Source organism: Lathamus discolor, chromosome 3 (assembly GCF_037157495.1).
Source record: "Lathamus discolor isolate bLatDis1 chromosome 3, bLatDis1.hap1, whole genome shotgun sequence".
Taxonomy (NCBI): Eukaryota; Metazoa; Chordata; class Aves; order Psittaciformes; family Psittacidae; genus Lathamus; species Lathamus discolor.
Window position 1 is genome coordinate 113,179,317 of NC_088886.1, and position 19,385 is coordinate 113,198,701.

General features: G+C 44.0%; 1 protein-coding gene across 1 annotated transcript in view; it reads right to left on the bottom strand.

Annotated features, from left to right (window-relative positions):
• Positions 1-19,385, bottom strand: part of KIF5C (kinesin family member 5C) — an 89,327-nt gene that overhangs the window by 53,731 nt on the left and 16,211 nt on the right. Inside the window, exon 2 of the mRNA XM_065671233.1 lies at positions 8,579-8,669. Within this exon, the coding sequence (XP_065527305.1) occupies positions 8,579-8,669 (91 nt within the window). The remainder of the gene's footprint in view (positions 1-8,578; positions 8,670-19,385) is intronic.

The following is a 19,385-nucleotide window of genomic DNA, read 5'->3' on the forward strand; positions in this document are numbered from 1 at the left end:
GGTTCCATGGGATATAGCCCTAGAGGGCAGGGGGGCCCAAGACTCTTGGTTGATATTCACAGAATCACAGAATCCCAAGGGTTGGAAGGGACCTAAAAAGATCATCTAGTCCAACCCCCCTGCAAGAGCAGGGTAACCTACAGTACATCACACAGGAACTTGTCCAGGCGGGCCTTGAATATCTCCAGTGTAGGAGACTCCACAACCCCCCTGGGCAACCTGCTCCAGTGCTCTGTCACTCTTACAGTAAAGAAGTTCTTCCTGATGTTAACGTGGAACTTCCTATGCTCCAGTTTACACCCATTGCCCCTTGTCCTGTCACTGGATATCACTGAAAAAAGCCTAGCTCCATCATCCTGACACCTACCCTTTACATATTTGTAAACATTGATGAGGTCACCCCTCAGTCTCCTCTTCTCCAAGCTAAAGAGACCCAGCTCCCTCAGCCTCTCCTCATAAGGGAGATGTTCCACTCCCTTAATCATCTTTGTGGCTCTGCGCTGGACTCCTTCAAGCAATTCCCTGTCCTTCTTGAACAGAGGGGCCCAGAACTGGACGCAATATTCCAGATGCGGCCTCACCAAGGCTGAGTAGAGGGGGAGGAGAACCTCTCTTGACCTACTAACCACTCCCTTTCTAATGCACCCTAAGATGCCATTTGCCTTCTTGGCCACAAGAGCACATTGCTGGCTCATGGTCATCCTCCTATCCACCAGGACCCCCAGGTCCCTTTCCCCTTCGCTACTTTCCAGCAGGTCAACCCCCAACCTGTACTGGTACATGGGGTTGTTCTTCCCCAGATGCAAGACTCTACACTTGCCCTTGTTAAATTTCATCAAGTTTCTCCCCGCCCAACTCTCCAGCCTGTCCAGGTCTCGCTGAATGGCAGCACAGTCCTCTGGTGTGTCAGCCACTCCTCCCAGTTTTGTGTCATCAGCGAACTTGCTGAGGGTGCACTCAGTTCCCTCATCCAGGTCATTGATGAAAATATTAAACAGCACCGGTCCCAGCACCGACCCCTGAGGGACTCCACTAGTCACAGACCTCCAGCTAGATTCTGCGCCATTGACCACAACTCTCTGCCTTCTTCCTTTCAACCAGTTCTCGATCCACCTCACTACTTGATCATCAAGCCCACACTTCCTTAGCTTATCTATGAGGATGCTGTGGGAGACAGTATCAAATGCCTTACTGAAATCAAGAAAAACTACATCTACCGCTCTACCATCATCCCTCCACCTAGTCACTTCCTCATAGAAGGCTATAAGGTTGGTCATACATGACTTCCCCCTCATAAAACCATGTTGGCTGTTCTTAATGACCCCCTCATCCTTGATATGCCTAGTGATGGAGTCAAGAATAAGTTGTTCCATCACCTTTCCAGGGATGGAGGTAAGGCTGACCGGTCTATAATTACCCGGGTCCTCCTTATTCAAGGATCACCTGCTGCAAGCTCAGGAGTGCTGCATCCCAACTAGAAGGAAGTGCAGCAGGAGGGCCAGGAGACCTCCTTGGATGGATGAGGAGCTGCTGAGGAAAACTCAAAGAAAAAAAGAGGCTTATAAAAGGTGGAAGCAAGGACAGGCAGCCTGGGAAGAACACAGGGATGTTGTCCGGGAAGCTAGGGACCAGGTTAGAAAAGCTAAGGCCCAGTTAGAATTAAACTTGGCTAGGGATGTTAAAGATAACAGGAAGGGATTCTGTAGGTAAGTAGCTAATTAAAAACAGACTAGGGACAACATAGGCACCCTCCACAAGCTCTTGGGAGAACTGGCTACACAGGATTTGGAGAAGGCTGAGGTTCTGAATGACTTCTTTGCCTCAGTCTTCACTGGCAAGTGCTCTGACCACACCACCCAAGTCTTGGAAGGCAGATGCAGGGACTGTGAGAATGAAGACCTTAGGACCACTGTAGGAGAGGATCTGGTTCAAGACCACCTTAAGAACCTGAATGTGCACAAGTCCCTGGGACCTGATAAAATCCATCCGCGGGTCCTGAAGGAGCTGGTGAATGAAGTTGCTAAGCCACTGGCCATCGTATTTGAAAAATCATGGCAGTCAGGTGAAATTCCCGATGACTGGAAAAAGGGAAATATAACCCCCATTTTCAACAAGGGGAAAACGGATGACCCAGGGAACTACAGACCAGTCAGTCTCACCTCTGTGCCTGGTTAACATCTTGGAGCACATTCTCCTGGTAGGCATGCTAAGGCACATGAAAAACAACAAGGTGCTTGGTGACAGCCAGCATGGCTTCACTAAGGGGAAATCCTGCCTGACCAATTTGGTGGGGCCTTCTATGATGGGGCTACGGAACTGATGGACAGGGGTAGAGCAGGTGATGTCATCTACCTGGACTTTGCAAAGTGTTCGACACTGTCCCACACAACATCCTTGTCTCTAAATTGGAGAGACATCAATTTGATGGATGGACCACTCGGTGGATAAAGAACTGGCTGGATGGCCACACACACAGAGTTGTGGTCAATGGCTCGATGTCTGGCTGGAGACCGGTAACGAGTGGTGTCCCACAGAGACAGGTGTTGGGACCAGTCTTGTTTAACATCTTTGTCGCTGACATGGACAGTGGGATTGAGTGCACCCTCAGCAAGTTTGCCGATGACACCAAGCTGTGTTGTCTGGTTGATACGCTGTAGGGAAGGGATGCCATCCAGAGGGACCTCGACACGCTTGTGAGGTGGGCTGATGCCAACCTCATGAAGTTTAACCATGCCAAGTGCAAGGTCCTACACCTGGGTCGGAGCAATTCCAGGCACAGCTACAGGCTGGGCAGAGAAGAGATTCAGAGCAGCCCTGCAGAGAAGGACTTGGGGGTGTTGGTCAATGAGAAAATGAACATGAGCCGGCTTCAGTGTGCGCTCACAGCCCAGAAAGCCAACCGTATCCTGGGCTGCATCAAAAGCAGCGTGACCAGCAGGTCGAAGGAGGTGATCCTGCCCCTCTGCTCTGCTCTTGTGAGACCTCACTTGGAGTATTGTGTGCAGTTCTGGTGTCCTCAACATAAAAAGGACATGGAACTGTTGGAACAAGTCCAGAGGAGGGCCACGAGGATGATCAGGGGACTGGAGCACCTCCCGTATGGAGACAGGCTGAGGAAGTTAGGGCTGTTCAGCCTGGAGAAGAGAAGGCTGCGTGGAGACCTCATAGCAGCCTTCCAGTATCTGAAGGGATGCTGGGGAGGGACTCTTCATCAGGGACTTTAGTGACAGGAGAAGGGGTAACGGGTTAAAACTTAAACAGGGGAAGTTTAGACTGAATATAAGGAAGAAATTCCTTCCTGTCAGGGTGGTGAGGCACTGGAATGGGTTGCCCAGGGAGGTTGCGAATGCTCCATCCCTGGCTGCGTTCAAGTCCAGGTTGGACAGAGCCTTGTGTGGGATGGTTTAGTGTGAGGTGTCCCTGCCCATGGCAGGGGGGTTGGAACTAGATGATCTTGAGGTCCTTTCCAACCCTAACTATTCTATGATTCTATAATATATTCTAAGCATTGGCTTTGGGAGACATTAAAGTATTAATGAGGGAAAATTAGCTGCTTAGCAGATTCCTGAAGACTGGTGAATATTAAAACCTTAAAACGAATTCTGCTAGGAGTTCCACTCAGCTTGCGCTGATGGGTCTCACTCAGGCAAACCAGCAGAAATATGAAGCACAAGACCAAGGAGTTAGAGGTAGAGATGTAACCAAGGATTTGCAGGGTAAAAACAGTGGCAGCAGCTCACAGGAGATAAAAGTTATATCTTTTGTATAAGTACAAAAATTTCATTTCCTTTTAAAAAAGTTAATCAGATTAATACTCATTTTCAAAATAGCCTATAGGCAAGGCATTATTTAATGAAACTGTATTTGAAACTTTTTAAATATAAAGCTTAAATATAAATAAATAATATTTAAATATAAAACTTACTTAACTTTTCCTATTAAACACACACATGTATAAGCACAACAAGGAAACAGTCATTTAACTTTTGAGGCTACATGCAGTTGTAAGTACTCCATAACTATTGTGTACGGAAGCCTCTATTCTCTGTTAGCCAGAAGGAAAGAAGTATTTGTGTTTGATTTGAATGTAACTAAAATCTTGTTGTAAGTTAGAAAATAAGGAATGCTCATTGTCTTCTTCAGATGGAAATCAGCACTTGGGGAAGATGAGCTAAAGTGTCTGGAAGAAGCACAGAACTAGTTTCAAAGGTGTTTAGGCATCAAAAAAAAAAATCATTCCAGGGCAGAAGAGGCTTTGGGGGGGGGGGGGGGGCGTATGTGTCAGAAATCCTTGAGCCAACGTATGCAACTCTTGTACACAGCCCAGGGGGAAAACAACCTGATTAATCAACTGTTGAATTGCTCAGAATTTGCATCAATGTATATTAAGATACATTCTGCTTGAGGAAGCATAGGTAAGTAATGTACCTTCCCAAATAGCAAAAAATACTTTGTTCCACAAAAAAATAGCCTTTTGCATCAGCTGCAATTAAAAAATGCCAATGGTCTCAGTAGTAGAAGAGGTTATTTCTGTTGGAAGGCTTTCCACATTGAGATAGTTAATATAGAATCATAGAACAGTTAGGGTTGGAAAGGACCTCAAGATCATCTAGTTCCAACCCCCCTGCCATGGACAGGGACACCTCTCACTAAACCATCCCACACAAGGCTTCATCCAACCTGGCCTTGAACACTGCCAGGGATGGAGCACTCACAACCTCCCTGGGCAACCCATTCCAGTGTCTCACCACCCTGACAGGAAAGAATTTCCTCCTTAGATCCAATCTAAACTTCCCCTGTTTAAGTTTTAACCCATTACCCCTTATCCTGTCACTACAGTCCCTGACAAAGAGACCCTCCCCAGCATCCCTATAGGCCCCCTTCAGATAATGGAAGGCTGCTATGAGGTCTCCATGCAGCCTTCTCTTCTCCAGGCTGAACAGCCCCAACTTTCTCAGCCTGTCTTCATACGGGAGGTGCTCCAGTCCCCTGATCATCCTCGTGGCCCTCCTCTGGACTTGTTCCAACAGTTCCATGTCCTTTTTATGTTGGGGACACCAGAACTGCACACAATACTCCAGGTGAGGTCTCACAAGAGCAGAGTAGAGGGGCAGGATCACCTCCTTCAACCTGTTGGCCACACTCCTTTTGATGCAGCCCAGGATACGGTTGGCTTTCTGGGCTGCGAGCACACATACTGAAGCCGGCTCATATTCATTTTCTCATATACCATCTGTCAGTTGAAGAAAGAGAGAAGAAAGTCCCAGATAGAAACAGCCTGCACAAAACTTAAAGAGTGGGGGAGCAGGAGGGATAAAAACAGGTGAAAAAAAGTGACTGAATAAAGATCAGTTGGGATTTTTACGTAACTCTTAACAAACAAAAAGAGTCAAAGTGCTTTTAATTCCTCGTCTATCTCCTTCTACAGTGAATATAGGTTTGATATACCCTTCCCACATAAAACAGCTACTCAACTCATCTGCTGCCAGATGGCCTTCTTCATGATCAGTATGGATAGAACAGGTAGCAACAGTCTAGAACAGCAGCTATTGTGTAGCGTACAACACAGACTTGCTCAGGTTAGGGACCTAGAAACTCCTTCCAGCAGCATTGGAGCACTCAGCAGAGCTCTGCAAAAAATGGCCAAGGGGAGCTGTGGGATGGAGACCTTGCAGATGGACCACTGACCAGTTTAGGAGTTTTAATGGCAAGAAGAAAAGCCAAATAGCTTTACGGAAGTCCTTTCAGCCTCATTTCTAAAGCCAAATTTTTAGCTCTGTACTTATCTTTTCCATCTCTAAGCTTTCTAGGTTCTGCAACTCAGCATTTGAGGCCTGTATTTGTAACCAGAATAGAAAGTCAATAAGATACTCAGTGAAAGCAAGCCCACCACCTAAAAAACCATTAAAGCAATTTTCTCCTCCTCACGGATAACACTAATGTGCAGATGTTCACACACGCACTAACATGCTCACAGCTTGGGCCATTACATATTCTCCCTCCCTGTAAATGCAGGAAGAATGCAAAATCCTGATGCAGACACCCATCTGTGTGGATTAAGAAGATAAGGCTGTTTTCTGGTAATAGAGAGCAATTGGAAACAAAGCAAAAATGGCGGCAATCACACACTATTGTTCCCTTTCAGATTTAGCGATATTTCTTAGTTTGGTTAAAAGAAATGTAAACGCAAGTTCCCAAGGTGTGGTCAAATGCACCAGTGATGATTTCCCACACACTTCCATTACCGGTACACCTGCCCTTAGGAGTACCTTGAATGAACACCATCCCAGCACCCACCCTGATTCCAACTGCTGTAACACACATATTGCTTCTCCTTCTCTAAAAAAAACTTTCCCATTTCTCACGTACGGAACATGAAACACTTCGACTTAGTCATTGAGCTGTTTATTTAAACCTAATCCCATTTCTTCTTTAGTGATGAAAAAACTCATTTAGATAATTCTTATGGTAAACATAGTCATAACCATTGTTTTAGAGACTGCTAGGCCAGCTGGCATTTTCTGTGATGATGTTAATCACAATGAAACCATCAGCCATTTCATGGAAGTATAATGAAATCTGATAACAAATGGTAGCCTTGAAAAGCTATCTAAAAAAGTCTCAAAGACTTAAACAGAGCTCCAAGTTGTAATGCACTTAGCTCATATTTCCATGTATAGTAAATTACATTGTTCCAGTCTAACAGAAAAAGTCCTATCCATTTCACATTCTTCATTTTATTAGGCTTTAAACTGGAAATTAAACCTAAGGAAATGTAAGCCTAGAGCTCAAGAACATCATTCCAGTAACACTGTGCTCTCCCTCCTCGCCTCCCTGTTTTGCACTCTCTTTCCCCATCTCCCTTTCTTTCTTGCCCCATCACTGTCCTCTCTCTGCTTCTCTTTTTTCCCCTTCATTTCTCTTTCTCCTTTCCTTTCTTCTACACCCTCCCCCTCAACAAACTTGCCTTTCAAGTTATCTAGAAGGTCCAAGTTAATAGACATGCAAAGGTATGTTTTAATTCTATTTTTAAGTAGGACTTTGGAAAGTACTTGCCTTTCTAACTGGCTAATGAAGAAGGCTTAGTCATTCATGAAAGTCTTCTAATTTCCTCTCAAACAGGATTTTATTTCTCTCCCCATTTTCAGAGGAAACCAGCTTCCACAGGGGATATAGATAGACTCCACAAGTCTACAAACAGCGATGTGCTGCTTCTGTTCACACACACACTGTAGTACTGAAACAGTTCCCCAAACTTCCAAAAGTTGAGTGGTGTGTCAGCAACCCAAACTAATGACTTCTAAGCTCTACATCTCCAATCCCTCCAGATTTTATTAAAGCCTTACCCATCTGAAGTTAGAATTGCCATAATTAGGCTCCCCTCTGAGAGGAGGCGACTGAAGTCTTATGACTCATTTCCTCTCTCCAACATGAAATAATTTAGCTTCTGGTCCTCCCCCCAGTCATCTAGACTACATGCATGCTGGTTTGCTCCAGGCTGTCTGAGCAAGCCAACCAATGCTCCTCCAGAACAGAACCTAGGATTTGCAGCAGCACTGCTCATCCCAGAGACTTCTCCCTGCTGGATGACACAAGCTCACAGCAGATCCAGCTCCATGCCTGAAACACTAGCAAGTCCTTCAACACTGCATCAGTAGCTCCTGCACCTCTGAGCAGCCCCGAAACTCTCATACCACATAAATTCCAGTGTTAAATGTGCAGCCTTGTGCTGCTACACACGCACAACTCTGAGCAGCACTGACACCATTTGCATTGCCTACGTACTTCGATTTAAAAACAAAAGCTGAGGACCAAATTTTGGAGGGTGCAGGGACACCACACAAAACTGGTTTATTAGACCAGGTGCTACTCATAACCCCTGAGATGCTGTAGCAGCTGTAATACCATCACGGATGGACTATCCAGCATCAGAACCAAGTGGGAGGTCTGAGGGTGATTTGGGATGTGGGAGAAGTATGGGAGGTGGGGGAAGTACGACAGGCAATTAAAATGCACCCAAAATGTTTGATTCTCAAGTTAAAATCTCCAAGTTTCAACAGTTTATGAAGGTTTTATTTTAAACAAATAGGGTGCACCCAGTACTCACTTCTGTTCTAATTTCATTTTTAAATGCAAGCTATCTGCCTGCAATGCAGCTACAAAACCAGTGCCTTTTAAGTTTTCCTTTAATGGTCCGTCTATCATTCAAAGACACAGCTTGTCCACACTCATCCCATAGTCTCACACTGCAGTAAGAATATGCTTTCTGTTGCTTATCATATATGACAAAAAGCAAGTATTTGGGTGGAATAACAGTCATACAGAAGGAGAAAATTAGGAACAACTACTGCAATTTCTTCAGCCCTTTTTCTTTCGTTTGTTTTGTGATTTTGGGGTGTTCTTTTTTTTACACAGACACGTCCTTAAAAAAGGAAACACTTGGAATTACTAGTTATTAAATTCCCATAGAGACATTTAAACATTTATTACCCAGTCTTTAAATAGCTTGAGGGGACCTAGGGAGACATCTTATCTTTTTCCCTCCCCACAAGCAGGAATAAACAAAGACAACACCTACCTTTAACAATCTGCTTGGCACAGGCATTATAAACTTGCTCCTGGGTTGTATTAGGAGGTAACACTCTATCAAAGACATATGGCTTCCCTTGCTGCAAACAAGACAGAAACACTGTAAGATAAAGAACATGTAAAACAGTTTATAGACCAAATATGACAGGCATCCTGAAACGCAGCACTTACTACAAAGGAAGCCATTCAGTGCAATGGAGACAACAATATTTTGTTGACTAAACAGATGTGACATCTCGTGTGCTCCAAAACCATCTTTTCTACAGTTGGCAAATAAAACGCAGCATATGTTTTCTGTGTGTTCACATTTGGGTCAGTGGCTAGAGTTGCAGGAAGCAACAAGCTGAGCTATCTGTAACTCAAGTTATTTTCTCCCTCACCTAAGAGTTAAGGGAGAATAGCCATGTAAATACTTGCAAAAGATCTGCTGTTCATTGGAGCAAGCTAGTGAAAGCTGTGGTGTGAGAAACGGCAATCAGAACTGAGAGAATGAGAAGTTTGCAAGTCCTGACAGTTGCCTTCTGCTGAGGCTGTGGTGGTTCAGCACATCCCAAGCACAGTTCCAGCACACTATGTGTTCCTTCAGCAGAAATAGACTGGTTTGATTCCTATGCTCAACATGCAAATGTGTGTTGGTAATAGCATAGGTTAGACCCAAAACAGGCAGCCCAGTCACTGCTGTTTCACCCTAAGCTTGTATTTTATTCAGAAATGGTCACAATTTTTATCCTTAATACCAACAAATAACAAGATACCATATGGAAAGAGCTCAAAAATGATGTTTTGAATGGGACTGGAGCCATATCCAGATTGTGAACTGCCACCATCTCACCGCAGACACTGAGCTGCCTTAATTCCCAGGTGACACCACAACTGACACTTATTCATATGTCTATACATTGTAGCACAACCCACCCATACACTTCCATAAAATTTTGATTCCTCTGTAGCAAGTATAATAGGTTACAAGAGAAACACGTATTAGCAATCCTAAAAATTGGCTTGCATGACATTCAAAAGGCAAATCAGCTCTTAAGACAGCAGTTCAGCGCCTTACAACTCAAAACCAAGCAAAATATGTACACTTAAAATACAATTCCTTTATTTAAAGTTACACTAAGCAGATGTGTAACATCTTTCTTATCTTCCATCAAAGCCTGTAATATATCCTTTCTAAGATGTGACACCTGCTCTGAGAACATGACAAAGGCTTTAAAGCTAACTGCAAGGTGGCTGGATACTCAAAGTAGGAGTCTTGTTCTGGTGAGTCAATGTGCCATTCCTGTCATTTGCTGCCAGCTGTTCAAATGCTGTGCTCATTTAACCATTTTTGTCACATTTTGTGATTTTACTTCAAGCAGATCGTAAGCTTACACTTGCCTGCTCCTTAAACTTGGATACTTAACAGCCACAGGGGAAACAAGACAGAAAGGTGTTTGCCTGCAATGTGTTCTTGTTTCATCCCAGAATTTCAGATCTCAGGGATATGAAAGCAATTTATAAATCATTTAGTAAATAATTCGTGGTCCTATGCTTGTATGAGGTGGCACTGGATCACCCGAGCACCTTGCTTGGTAAGACACAAGCTCAAAGTGGTGACTCAGACAGATATGACCAATGCAGCCCAGGCCCGTTTTCACCTGCAGCAGCTTCAGCCCCCAGGAGAATGGCTGGACTGCTGAGAGCACCCAGATGGCACCTACCCCAAACCCTCTCTCCACAGCTTTCCATGGACAGTTATTATAACTATTCTGGAGCAATTTCTCATATGGACCTTTTACCTTTTACACCCATTTTGCTTATTTGAATCACTAGACAACAAACCCTAATGCAAGAGGCCAAAAAATACACAGACACCCAACCTTTGCCATCCACTTATCCCATTTATTTCCTTCATGCCCGAGTTAGAGACTTACTCGCTAAGCAGTGTGAGAGACTAGCAGAGATGCCAGTACACAATCCTATCATGGCAAACAGCACGCAAGGCAAACATTGCTTTGGTGCAATTAATCCAGCTCTACTGAGCTCTCAACAACTATCACATCAGAAAGCCACAAAAAAAAAAAAAAAATCCCATTGTAATTGTGCTTCATGCAGCTGAAATAAGCACTGGCTGCAACTGTTATTTATCTGCCGGACTGAAAAGCCACAAATGTTAAACAGCAATTCACACATTTGCTACGTAGGTCCAATCTCCTCCAGATTTTTGTTCTGGGAAGCTAAAAGACTGGAACACTCATCACTGATATCCAAATAAAATGAACAATTGTGAAGGATCACAAAGCACCTCCCATCAGCTGCATGAAATGAAAGCACTCCCATTACCCAAGAAGCATTTACAGGTTTTGGGAGAGATTTTTTGTGCTTCATCTCTGCATTGATCTTAGACAAAGACAACTTGAGGCTCATGATCTTTTCTGCAAAGGAGAGTATGACTGGGCACAGACCCTCTTCTAACCTCAGTTTGCTAACGCATACTTCTTTTGCTCTACCACTGTTTCTCCTCTGCCCTAAATCCTCTCAATCCTCCTTAACCCTCTTCTCCCCACCAGCTGCATTCCCTGCTCCTTAGACTCCTCTTCCTCTTCCCTCTTTCTCTGTTCACTTGCTTGGGTCTCTGATGCTGGAGAAATGTTAGGTATCACCCATGTCACCCTATTCACCTTGTTCAGCTTTCTGATTCTTCTGTCCCACGAGCTCTCCTTGGAGTTCTCACCACCATCTCCAGACTCCTGGTGGCAGGCTGCAACCGTCACCACCTCTCCCACTGGAGAGGGGGCCCCTCAGCCCTTCGATGGCCCAGCTGCGCAGCCCACAGACCCACTCTCCATGTGTCCCACAAGAGCTCACCCTCAGCTTACAGGGGCTAGAGAAGACCACAACACCTTAGACACGGAGAAAAGCCTTTTGAGGTTCTCAATTACTTCTTTGCCTCAGTCTTCACTGGCAAGTGCTCTAGCTATGCTGCTCAAATCTTGAAAGGCAAATGCAGTGACTGTCAGAATGAAGACCTTCGGCCCACTATAGGAGAGGATCAGGTTTGAGATCATCTTAAAAACCTAAATGTGCACATGCCCATGGGACCTGATGAAATCCATCCGCGGGTCCTGAAGGAGCTGGCGAATGAAGTTGCTGAGCCATTGACCATCATATTTGAAAAATCATGGCAGTCAGGTGAAGTTCCCGACGACTGGAAAAAGGGAAATATAACCCCCATTTTCAAGAAGGGGAAAATGGAAGACCCAGGGAATTACAGACCAGTCAGTCTCACCTCTATGCCTGGTAACATCTTGGAGCACATTCTCCTGGAAGGCATGCTAAGGCACATGAAAAACAACAAGGTGCTTGGTGACAGCCAGCATGGCTTCACTAAGGGGAAATCCTGCCTGACCAATTTGGTGGCCTTCTATGATGGGGCTACGGAACTGATGGACAGGGGTAGAGCAGTTGATGTCATCTACCTGGACTTGCGCAAAGTGTTCGACACTGTCCCACACGACATCCTTCCCTCTAAATTGGAGAGACATCAATTTGGTAGATGGACCACTCGGATGGTCGCACACACAGAGTTGTGGTCAATGGCTCGATGTCTGGCTGGAGACCGGTAACGAGTGGTGTCCCACAGAGACAGGTGTTGGGACCAGTCTTGTTTAACATCTTTGTCGCTGACATGGACAGTGGGATTGAGTGCACCCTCAGCAAGTTTGCCGATGACACCAAGCTGTGTGGTCTGGTTGATATGCTGGAGGGAAGGGATGCCATCCAGAGGGACCTTGACACGCTTGTGAGGTGGGCTGATGCCAGCCTTATGAAGTTCAACCACGACAAGTGCAAGGTCCTACACCTGGGTCAGAGCAATCCCAGGCACAGCTACAGGTTGGGCAGGGAAGAGATTCAGAGCGGCCCTGCGGAGAAGGACTTAGGGTGTTGGTCGATGAGAAAATGAACATGAACCGGTGTCAGTGTGCACTCGCAGCCCAGAAAGCCAACCGTATCCTGGGCTGCATCAAAAGGAGCATGACCAGCAGGTCGAAGGAGGTGATCCTGCCCCTCTACCCTGCTCTTGTGAGACTCCACTTGCAGTATTGTGTGCAGTTCTGGTGTCCTCAATATAAGAAGAACATGGAACTGTTGGAACAAGTCCAGAGGAGGGCCACGAGGATGATCAGGGGACTGGAGCGCCTCCCGTATGAAGACAGGCTGAGGAAGTTGGGGCTGTTCAGCCTGGAGAAGAGAAGGCTGCGTGGAGACCTCAGAGCAGCCTCCCAGTATCTGAAGCGGGCCTACAAGGATGCCAGAGAGGAACTCTTCATCAAGGGACTTTAGTGATAAGACAAGGGCAATGGTTTTAAACATAAACAGGGGAAGTTTAGACTGGATATAAGGAAGAAGTTCTTCACTGTGAGAGTGGTGAGGTGCTGGAACAGGTTGCCCAAAGAAGCTGTGAATGCTCCATCCCTGGCAGTGCTCAAGGTCAGAATGGACAGAGCCTTCAACGACATTGTCTAGCATGAGGTGTCCCTGCCCATAGCAGGGAGGGCGGGACCAGATGATCTTAAGGTCTTTTCCAACCCTAACCATTCTATGATTCTACGACTCTAAGGTGTCCAGCCTGAAGGAAAGCTGCGCAATTCAGTTGGCGAGATACTGTTAAGGCAGATTTTCCTCTGGAGCAAACTACGGGTTTGGATTTCTTTTGTTTTGTGGAGTGTCATTGTTAAATTTTTGACTCTTAAATTTGCTCTTAAATTTTTGACAGACCTTCCTCAAAGGTAATAAAAGCCATACCCATCCTCCAAAGGCAACATGCTGGCAGATCCAAAGGGTTTGCTTCAAAACAGAGAGAGGGTGAACAAGCATGAACATCACCTTATTTTTATTATTATCCCAAGCACTACTTTTTCCCCTATTGTCATCTTCAGATATACCAACTGGTTGTTTTTTTTTTTTTTTTTGACGCAACTCAGCTTGAATTAAATACCAAAATCAGAAAGATTTCAGCCTTATTAGACCTTACTCAAGAAAGCAACAAGCAGCTAAAAATTAAGTGGTTTTTTCTGAGTTGATGCTGTTTATCTGTGTACCTCCTCCATATATTATTTTTCAAACTTTCTCATTATGTGAAGTGCATTCTCTCTCATACATAAATCACATCTTCCTTCCTATGTCATTACTTCCTACAGTCCCCCTGACAATCTGTTCCATTAACTTATGCCACTGCTGCATAACGGCTAGGATAAGTGCTCCAATCCACCCACACAATTGCTGTTGAAGTCGTATTGACAGCAAGATAGATTCTGTTCTGGCCCTTTGATAGCACAAAAAATGCTATTCATATGTATTGCCAATTATTATTTCACCAGCTTAATGTTTAGTTTCTCACTGAGTTTACAGGCTTGGCATTTAAAAAAAAAAAAAAAAACACCCCAAAACAAAACCACTGAGGATCTGAGAAGTACAAAAAGAATCTTAACCATGCATGTGCTACCAAATCTGTCATTTTACAAGCAATACCAAAGAGCAGTACTATCACTAGAAGCTAATGTAGTCTCAATTAAAGATAACCAAATACATTTCCTGTTTAAAAATATAAAGAAATAAACCTTAAGTCTCCTAAATTCCCCATAGACAGGAAATGAGAAGTGCTCAGTGCTTAGAGCTGCATGCTAGGAATTAGGAGCCTTAATGCAATTTCATTATTAATTCCCTGTGATCTTCAGGCAGACATTCAAGGTTGACTCCAACAGTGCATCTGCATTTTATGATGCTAAGCAAGATGACACCTGACTTGCAGGCAGCTGAGCTCTGAGGCAGAATCCACAGTCCAAGGTCCATTCCCAAAGTGCCTTACAAAACCTGTGGGCAAGGTAAGATAGCTTAAAACAGAAATTCCAACAGCTAGCATGTAGATATGTAACTGCTAAAGTAGAAAGGAAGAAGAGAGCATACAAAATGATGAGTTTCTTTGTTTTAGGGGGTCTGTAAGGAGACATGAGTCCGATAAGGAATTATAGTCTTGAAATACAGCCTTGAAATATATCTGAAAAGGAATTATAGCCCTAGAATCAGAGATACCATCCAGATTTCTCACAGGGCAGATGCAAGTTTGTTCTGCTTGAGCAGACAACAGCTGTGTGCAAGTTATGTGATAACTGGTGGCTGTGAATATGCCTAGTGTGGTTCTGACACCAAACACACAGGCACTGCTGACGGTGGAAGCAAAGCTCATTCATACTTGCCTGGAAAATACTATGCAAATACATTCTTGAGGGGCACATAGTTTCAAAAGAGCCTCAAAAAGAGGTCATACATTAGCTTTTAAAAGACAGAAAAACATCCATCAGTCCATCTAAGGCTCACCTCCACATGTCCCAAGGAGCACAGAAGCACAGAGGCACAGAGGCAGGCAGGGGACCCATATGGCAGACTCTAGGAAGAGGCACCCTGACAGGGCTCCTGCCAAGGCTTTCCCTGGAGAGCATCTGCCCCATGGTGCAGGTGTGAAAGCTGTCAAGACGGCTCTCAGGATCCCTGTCAGAGTGCTTAGGTGAACAGCATACATAATGGGATTCACACAGGAAGAACATTTCAGGATTGCACAAGAGCTAGGGGATGATTAGAGGAGGACAAAGGCAAGGAAAGAGAGGAATGCAGGTGATTTGGCAGGCAACAAACAAGGGATGAAGGGTCAAAAGCACCAGCCATGTAAGCAGGCTGCTTGTCCAGTCATTCCCCACAAGGTCCAAGTGTCCATGCTGCCAGCTGACCTATGTGTGATGAGATCTGGAAAGGGGCTCAGCCTCTGACAGGCTAATGGATTCAGCTCTTCCTAGAAGCCAATAGTTAGGGCACTCAGCTGAAATGGGCACATAGATCATGTACACAGGTTCCCCCTCATTCATCTTAGTCCTCTGTCCCCTCAGAAGGCAGGAGTGTTTTTTTCTCCACAACCTGGTCAAATAAAGGCACCCCCTTTTCTCCTGTAAAAGGGGTGCATCAGTCATGCAATCATCAGCCAATAGCTCAGGAAGACTTTTGGTCTTCCTGACCAAAATTACAGTGCCAAATCACATGGCTCAGTTTATGAGATGAATTGTTCGGCAAACCATGACTCTGCTGAAACTCTGTCATTATTATTTTAGGTCTCTATTCAAGTCAAAGAGTTTTACTGATGCAGTTGGAATGAATGATTCACAAGTGGGTTTAACATATCATACAAGATGCCACCGCTAGTACATTCAACGGATGAGTATACTGGCAATAGAATTGTGTGATACATAGGAGCTTAATTAATGTGAAATTATTTCCCAGCTAGTTTTCACTACCATAAGTACTCTTGTAGGAAAGGTTTTATAAGTAAAAGATATATAATTGCAGGCCTGGAAGACAGAATTTTTCAAAGAGCAGAAAGCAAACTATTACCAGCAGCAATTCAATTTTTCAGTCAAGGCACATCCCCCATGCAGCACCGAGTTTCTTCCTTAGAAGGCGGCATAAAACACATTTCTTCCCTCTAGCCTATAGGAGTCAAAATTAAAGTCTTTGCTTCCTTTGAAAATTTAGAGGCCAAATTTATGGAATGCTGCATTAAACTTGCTCCATTTGCAAGTGGTATAAATAGCTGGCCCTGAAAACTCCCCCTGGAATTAGACAGACCTTGTTAGAACGACTTCTTTTCCCCTCAAGTTATAGAGATTCTGCAACAACAAGGTTGTTATTATTTTGCTGGTAAAGCACAAGAAATAAACAAGATCTATCCCATTCTCCTGAAGCCATCTATATCTAGTGAGAATTGAAAACATGATTCAAGACAGAGGGAGAAAATAAATGCATGCTAGCAAAACAGTTAAATTTAATTATGACATTTTCCCTTTATTCGGTCATACTGTCCAGGTAAGTGCTGCTTCCATCCTATCAATTTTCTATGCTAGCTTGTCCTTTAAAAACATTGGGGCAGTAGCATGTCACCTAATGGATGAGAATTCAGCATACTTGGGATAAAAAAATTCAGGCAATTTATTCAGAATAACCAGTCAAAACAGGCTGTCCAAAAGAAAGTCTTAAATCTTGGTAATACCCCTAAAACTCAGCTGGAGAATAAATTAAAAAATGCAGTCATGTATGAACAGGCACTGCAGAGCAATCCGAGCTGAACACAACATTACTTTTGCATAGCGGGCTTAATTATTGATCTACCTTATGAATATTTCTGTGGAGCTGATGGAATTTGGCTCATGGCCAGCGATCGACTTTTAGCTTTCACTCCCCACAGAAGGAACCTTTAATTCCTTGCAACAAACCCCGTTCAGAAAGCACTGTTTTATTTTGGCACAGATCTGCAATTTAGGAAACCAAACCTTAGAAATTATTTTAAAGCTTTTCCACCTAGACGCATGACCTGGCAAATATACTCTTTAAGGAACTTTATGTGAATTTTAAGTATAAAGATCTCCCAATACAAAGCCAACTATTAAATACTACTCATTAGCGACCTATTTTCATACTTCTGACAAAGCAATACTCAGAGTCACACCTGTCCATTGTTATTTACTTGCATTAGTGCAAGCTAATCACTGTCTGGAGAATGAGATGGACCCAATGTCTCACAGACCCCACAAAAGCTCCAGCCCCTCACTGGCACTTAGCAGCCTGTCAGATGGGATGTTATCCATATAACGCTAGTCACAAAAATAAAAAGCAGTGCAGACTGTCTCCCAACCCCCAGCTCAGCCATCAGACGATAAACTGCAGGCTGACAGACTCCTTGAATCCAGGAAGAAGGCTGGGGCAAAAAGCTGGAGAAGCAGCATCCTGGTGCACCTGAGGATCAGGTGCTCAAATCACTGCTAGAGGCTGCAGTCCAGCTGGGAGCACCCACCAGCACCATGGAAAACAGGACCTCTTCTTACTTGAGTGAAACAAACTCACTTTTCCTCTTCCAGGACTCCCCTGTGTCGCATCGCTCAGTAATAGGACAGGGAGGTAGAAAGGCCCCAGGACACAGCCTCCTCCAGCTCCTCACCATCCTCACTACTCTGCAGGCAGATGGGTGCAGGCAGCCTCAGCAGCGGCAATGCCTGGTCAGTGACTGAACACTTGGCGGTACCAAGCACTGCATGTGGATGCTGCGTAACTGGCAGCGCTTAGTCCACGCATCCTTTGGCACTCCTTCCGCGCATCCTTCCAGCCCACCAGCATCCTGCATGCCATGTGGCAGCTTGTAGATTTGGGTCTCAATTACTTAACTGCTTATGCAACAGCACAAACCTAGGAATTTGGAGAGCGGTGTTATCCTCTTCCAGTTAAATTTAATCTCTGAAAAGATGAAGCTATGTTAATGATCATGGAAAAATCTAATATCATTTGGTGCTCTGTACAGCACCAGCCTAAGACCCTTTCCAGGGTCCTTCACTCCATATTAATTGAGATTTTCAAAAATAATTTCATTTTCGAAATTAAGATTTTTTCCTCACACTTGTTTTTCTTTTGCAAAATTGCTTCTTCCATGTTTTCTCACAAAACGAAGTTTTTAGTAGACATGTGATTGTAAGTTCTGCAGACCTCTCCAATTTATCAAAGGTATAAAACCATCAGAGAGAAGAATTAGACATAGGCTACCCTAACAGTCCTAGGGGAAACAGGAAAACATCATTCCCAGCACCACCCCTCTTGCTTTCAGGTAGCTTGTTCCACTGTATTACTTGTAACAAATAACTACTGGTTTAATTCAATATACTCTAATTTAATAGAACTTTTCAGGTCTATTCAAAGCTACCTTCATAATCTACTCATTGTACTTCGCAAAGCACAGACAAGCTTAATTCAATTAAACTTTCAAATGCTGTCACTTGCCTTTCAGATAAAGATCCTCCGGACATCAGAGATTCTTCAGTAAACAGAAATCTTGTGAGAACATTTACTGCGTAATACTCTAAGCCACAACCAATGCACAGGGTCCTTGTATAACCTGCTTTTGATAGCTCCCACCTCTCTAGAAGAGAAAGAGCTCTGAAGGTAAGCCAGACTCAAAATCATCCAAAATTTCTCCGTTTTTACCAGGTTCCAGCATTTCAGCTGACCTACTCCTCCCTTGTATCAACAGGATAAGAGAATTTCATCATTTCTTTTGTATATAAAACCATTCAGGCTAACAGTTTAGAAAGGATGGGAAAATATTCTCTGAATATTTGAAATATTTGAAAGAAAGATTTCATAATTACAGAAGCCTGAGACTCCTGTAACTAGAGGTCTTGTGATTTTAGTACCAGTTAAGAACAAAAAGAGAACAATGTATTCCTTGCCTATTTTGTAAAAATGTACTACTTCAAACTTGGTTTTAAACTACCGCTTTTTTTCGTAAAGAACACTATGATCTTTTAATAAAAAATTCATAGCCAGGAAAATAATGCAGTAAAACCTATCCTCAAGCAGTAACAGAAGAGGAGTCATACAATGCCTCCTCATGGGTGAGGGGCTGTGGGAATAAGTTATGCATGAGGAAGCATCTCTGCTTATCAGCAGTATTTCTAGTGAGCTAACAAAAAGCAAAAAAAGCTGTGTGGATATTTCAAAACACGAAACAAAGCAGTTTTGGTGAAGGAAGATGTTCTAAGATGAAGTAAGTTTTAGTCCAAAGTAAGATGCCAACCTTCAGTTCCACCTACAGAAGAGAAGTGCAACATAAATCAGCCCCCAGGTCAAGACATCTTAATTCTGCCGCGGCAGTGTTGTGTAAATCTTCACTTTGTTAAACATATCACTTACAGATTTATGGGGCAACTGGGTGGCTCAGGAGA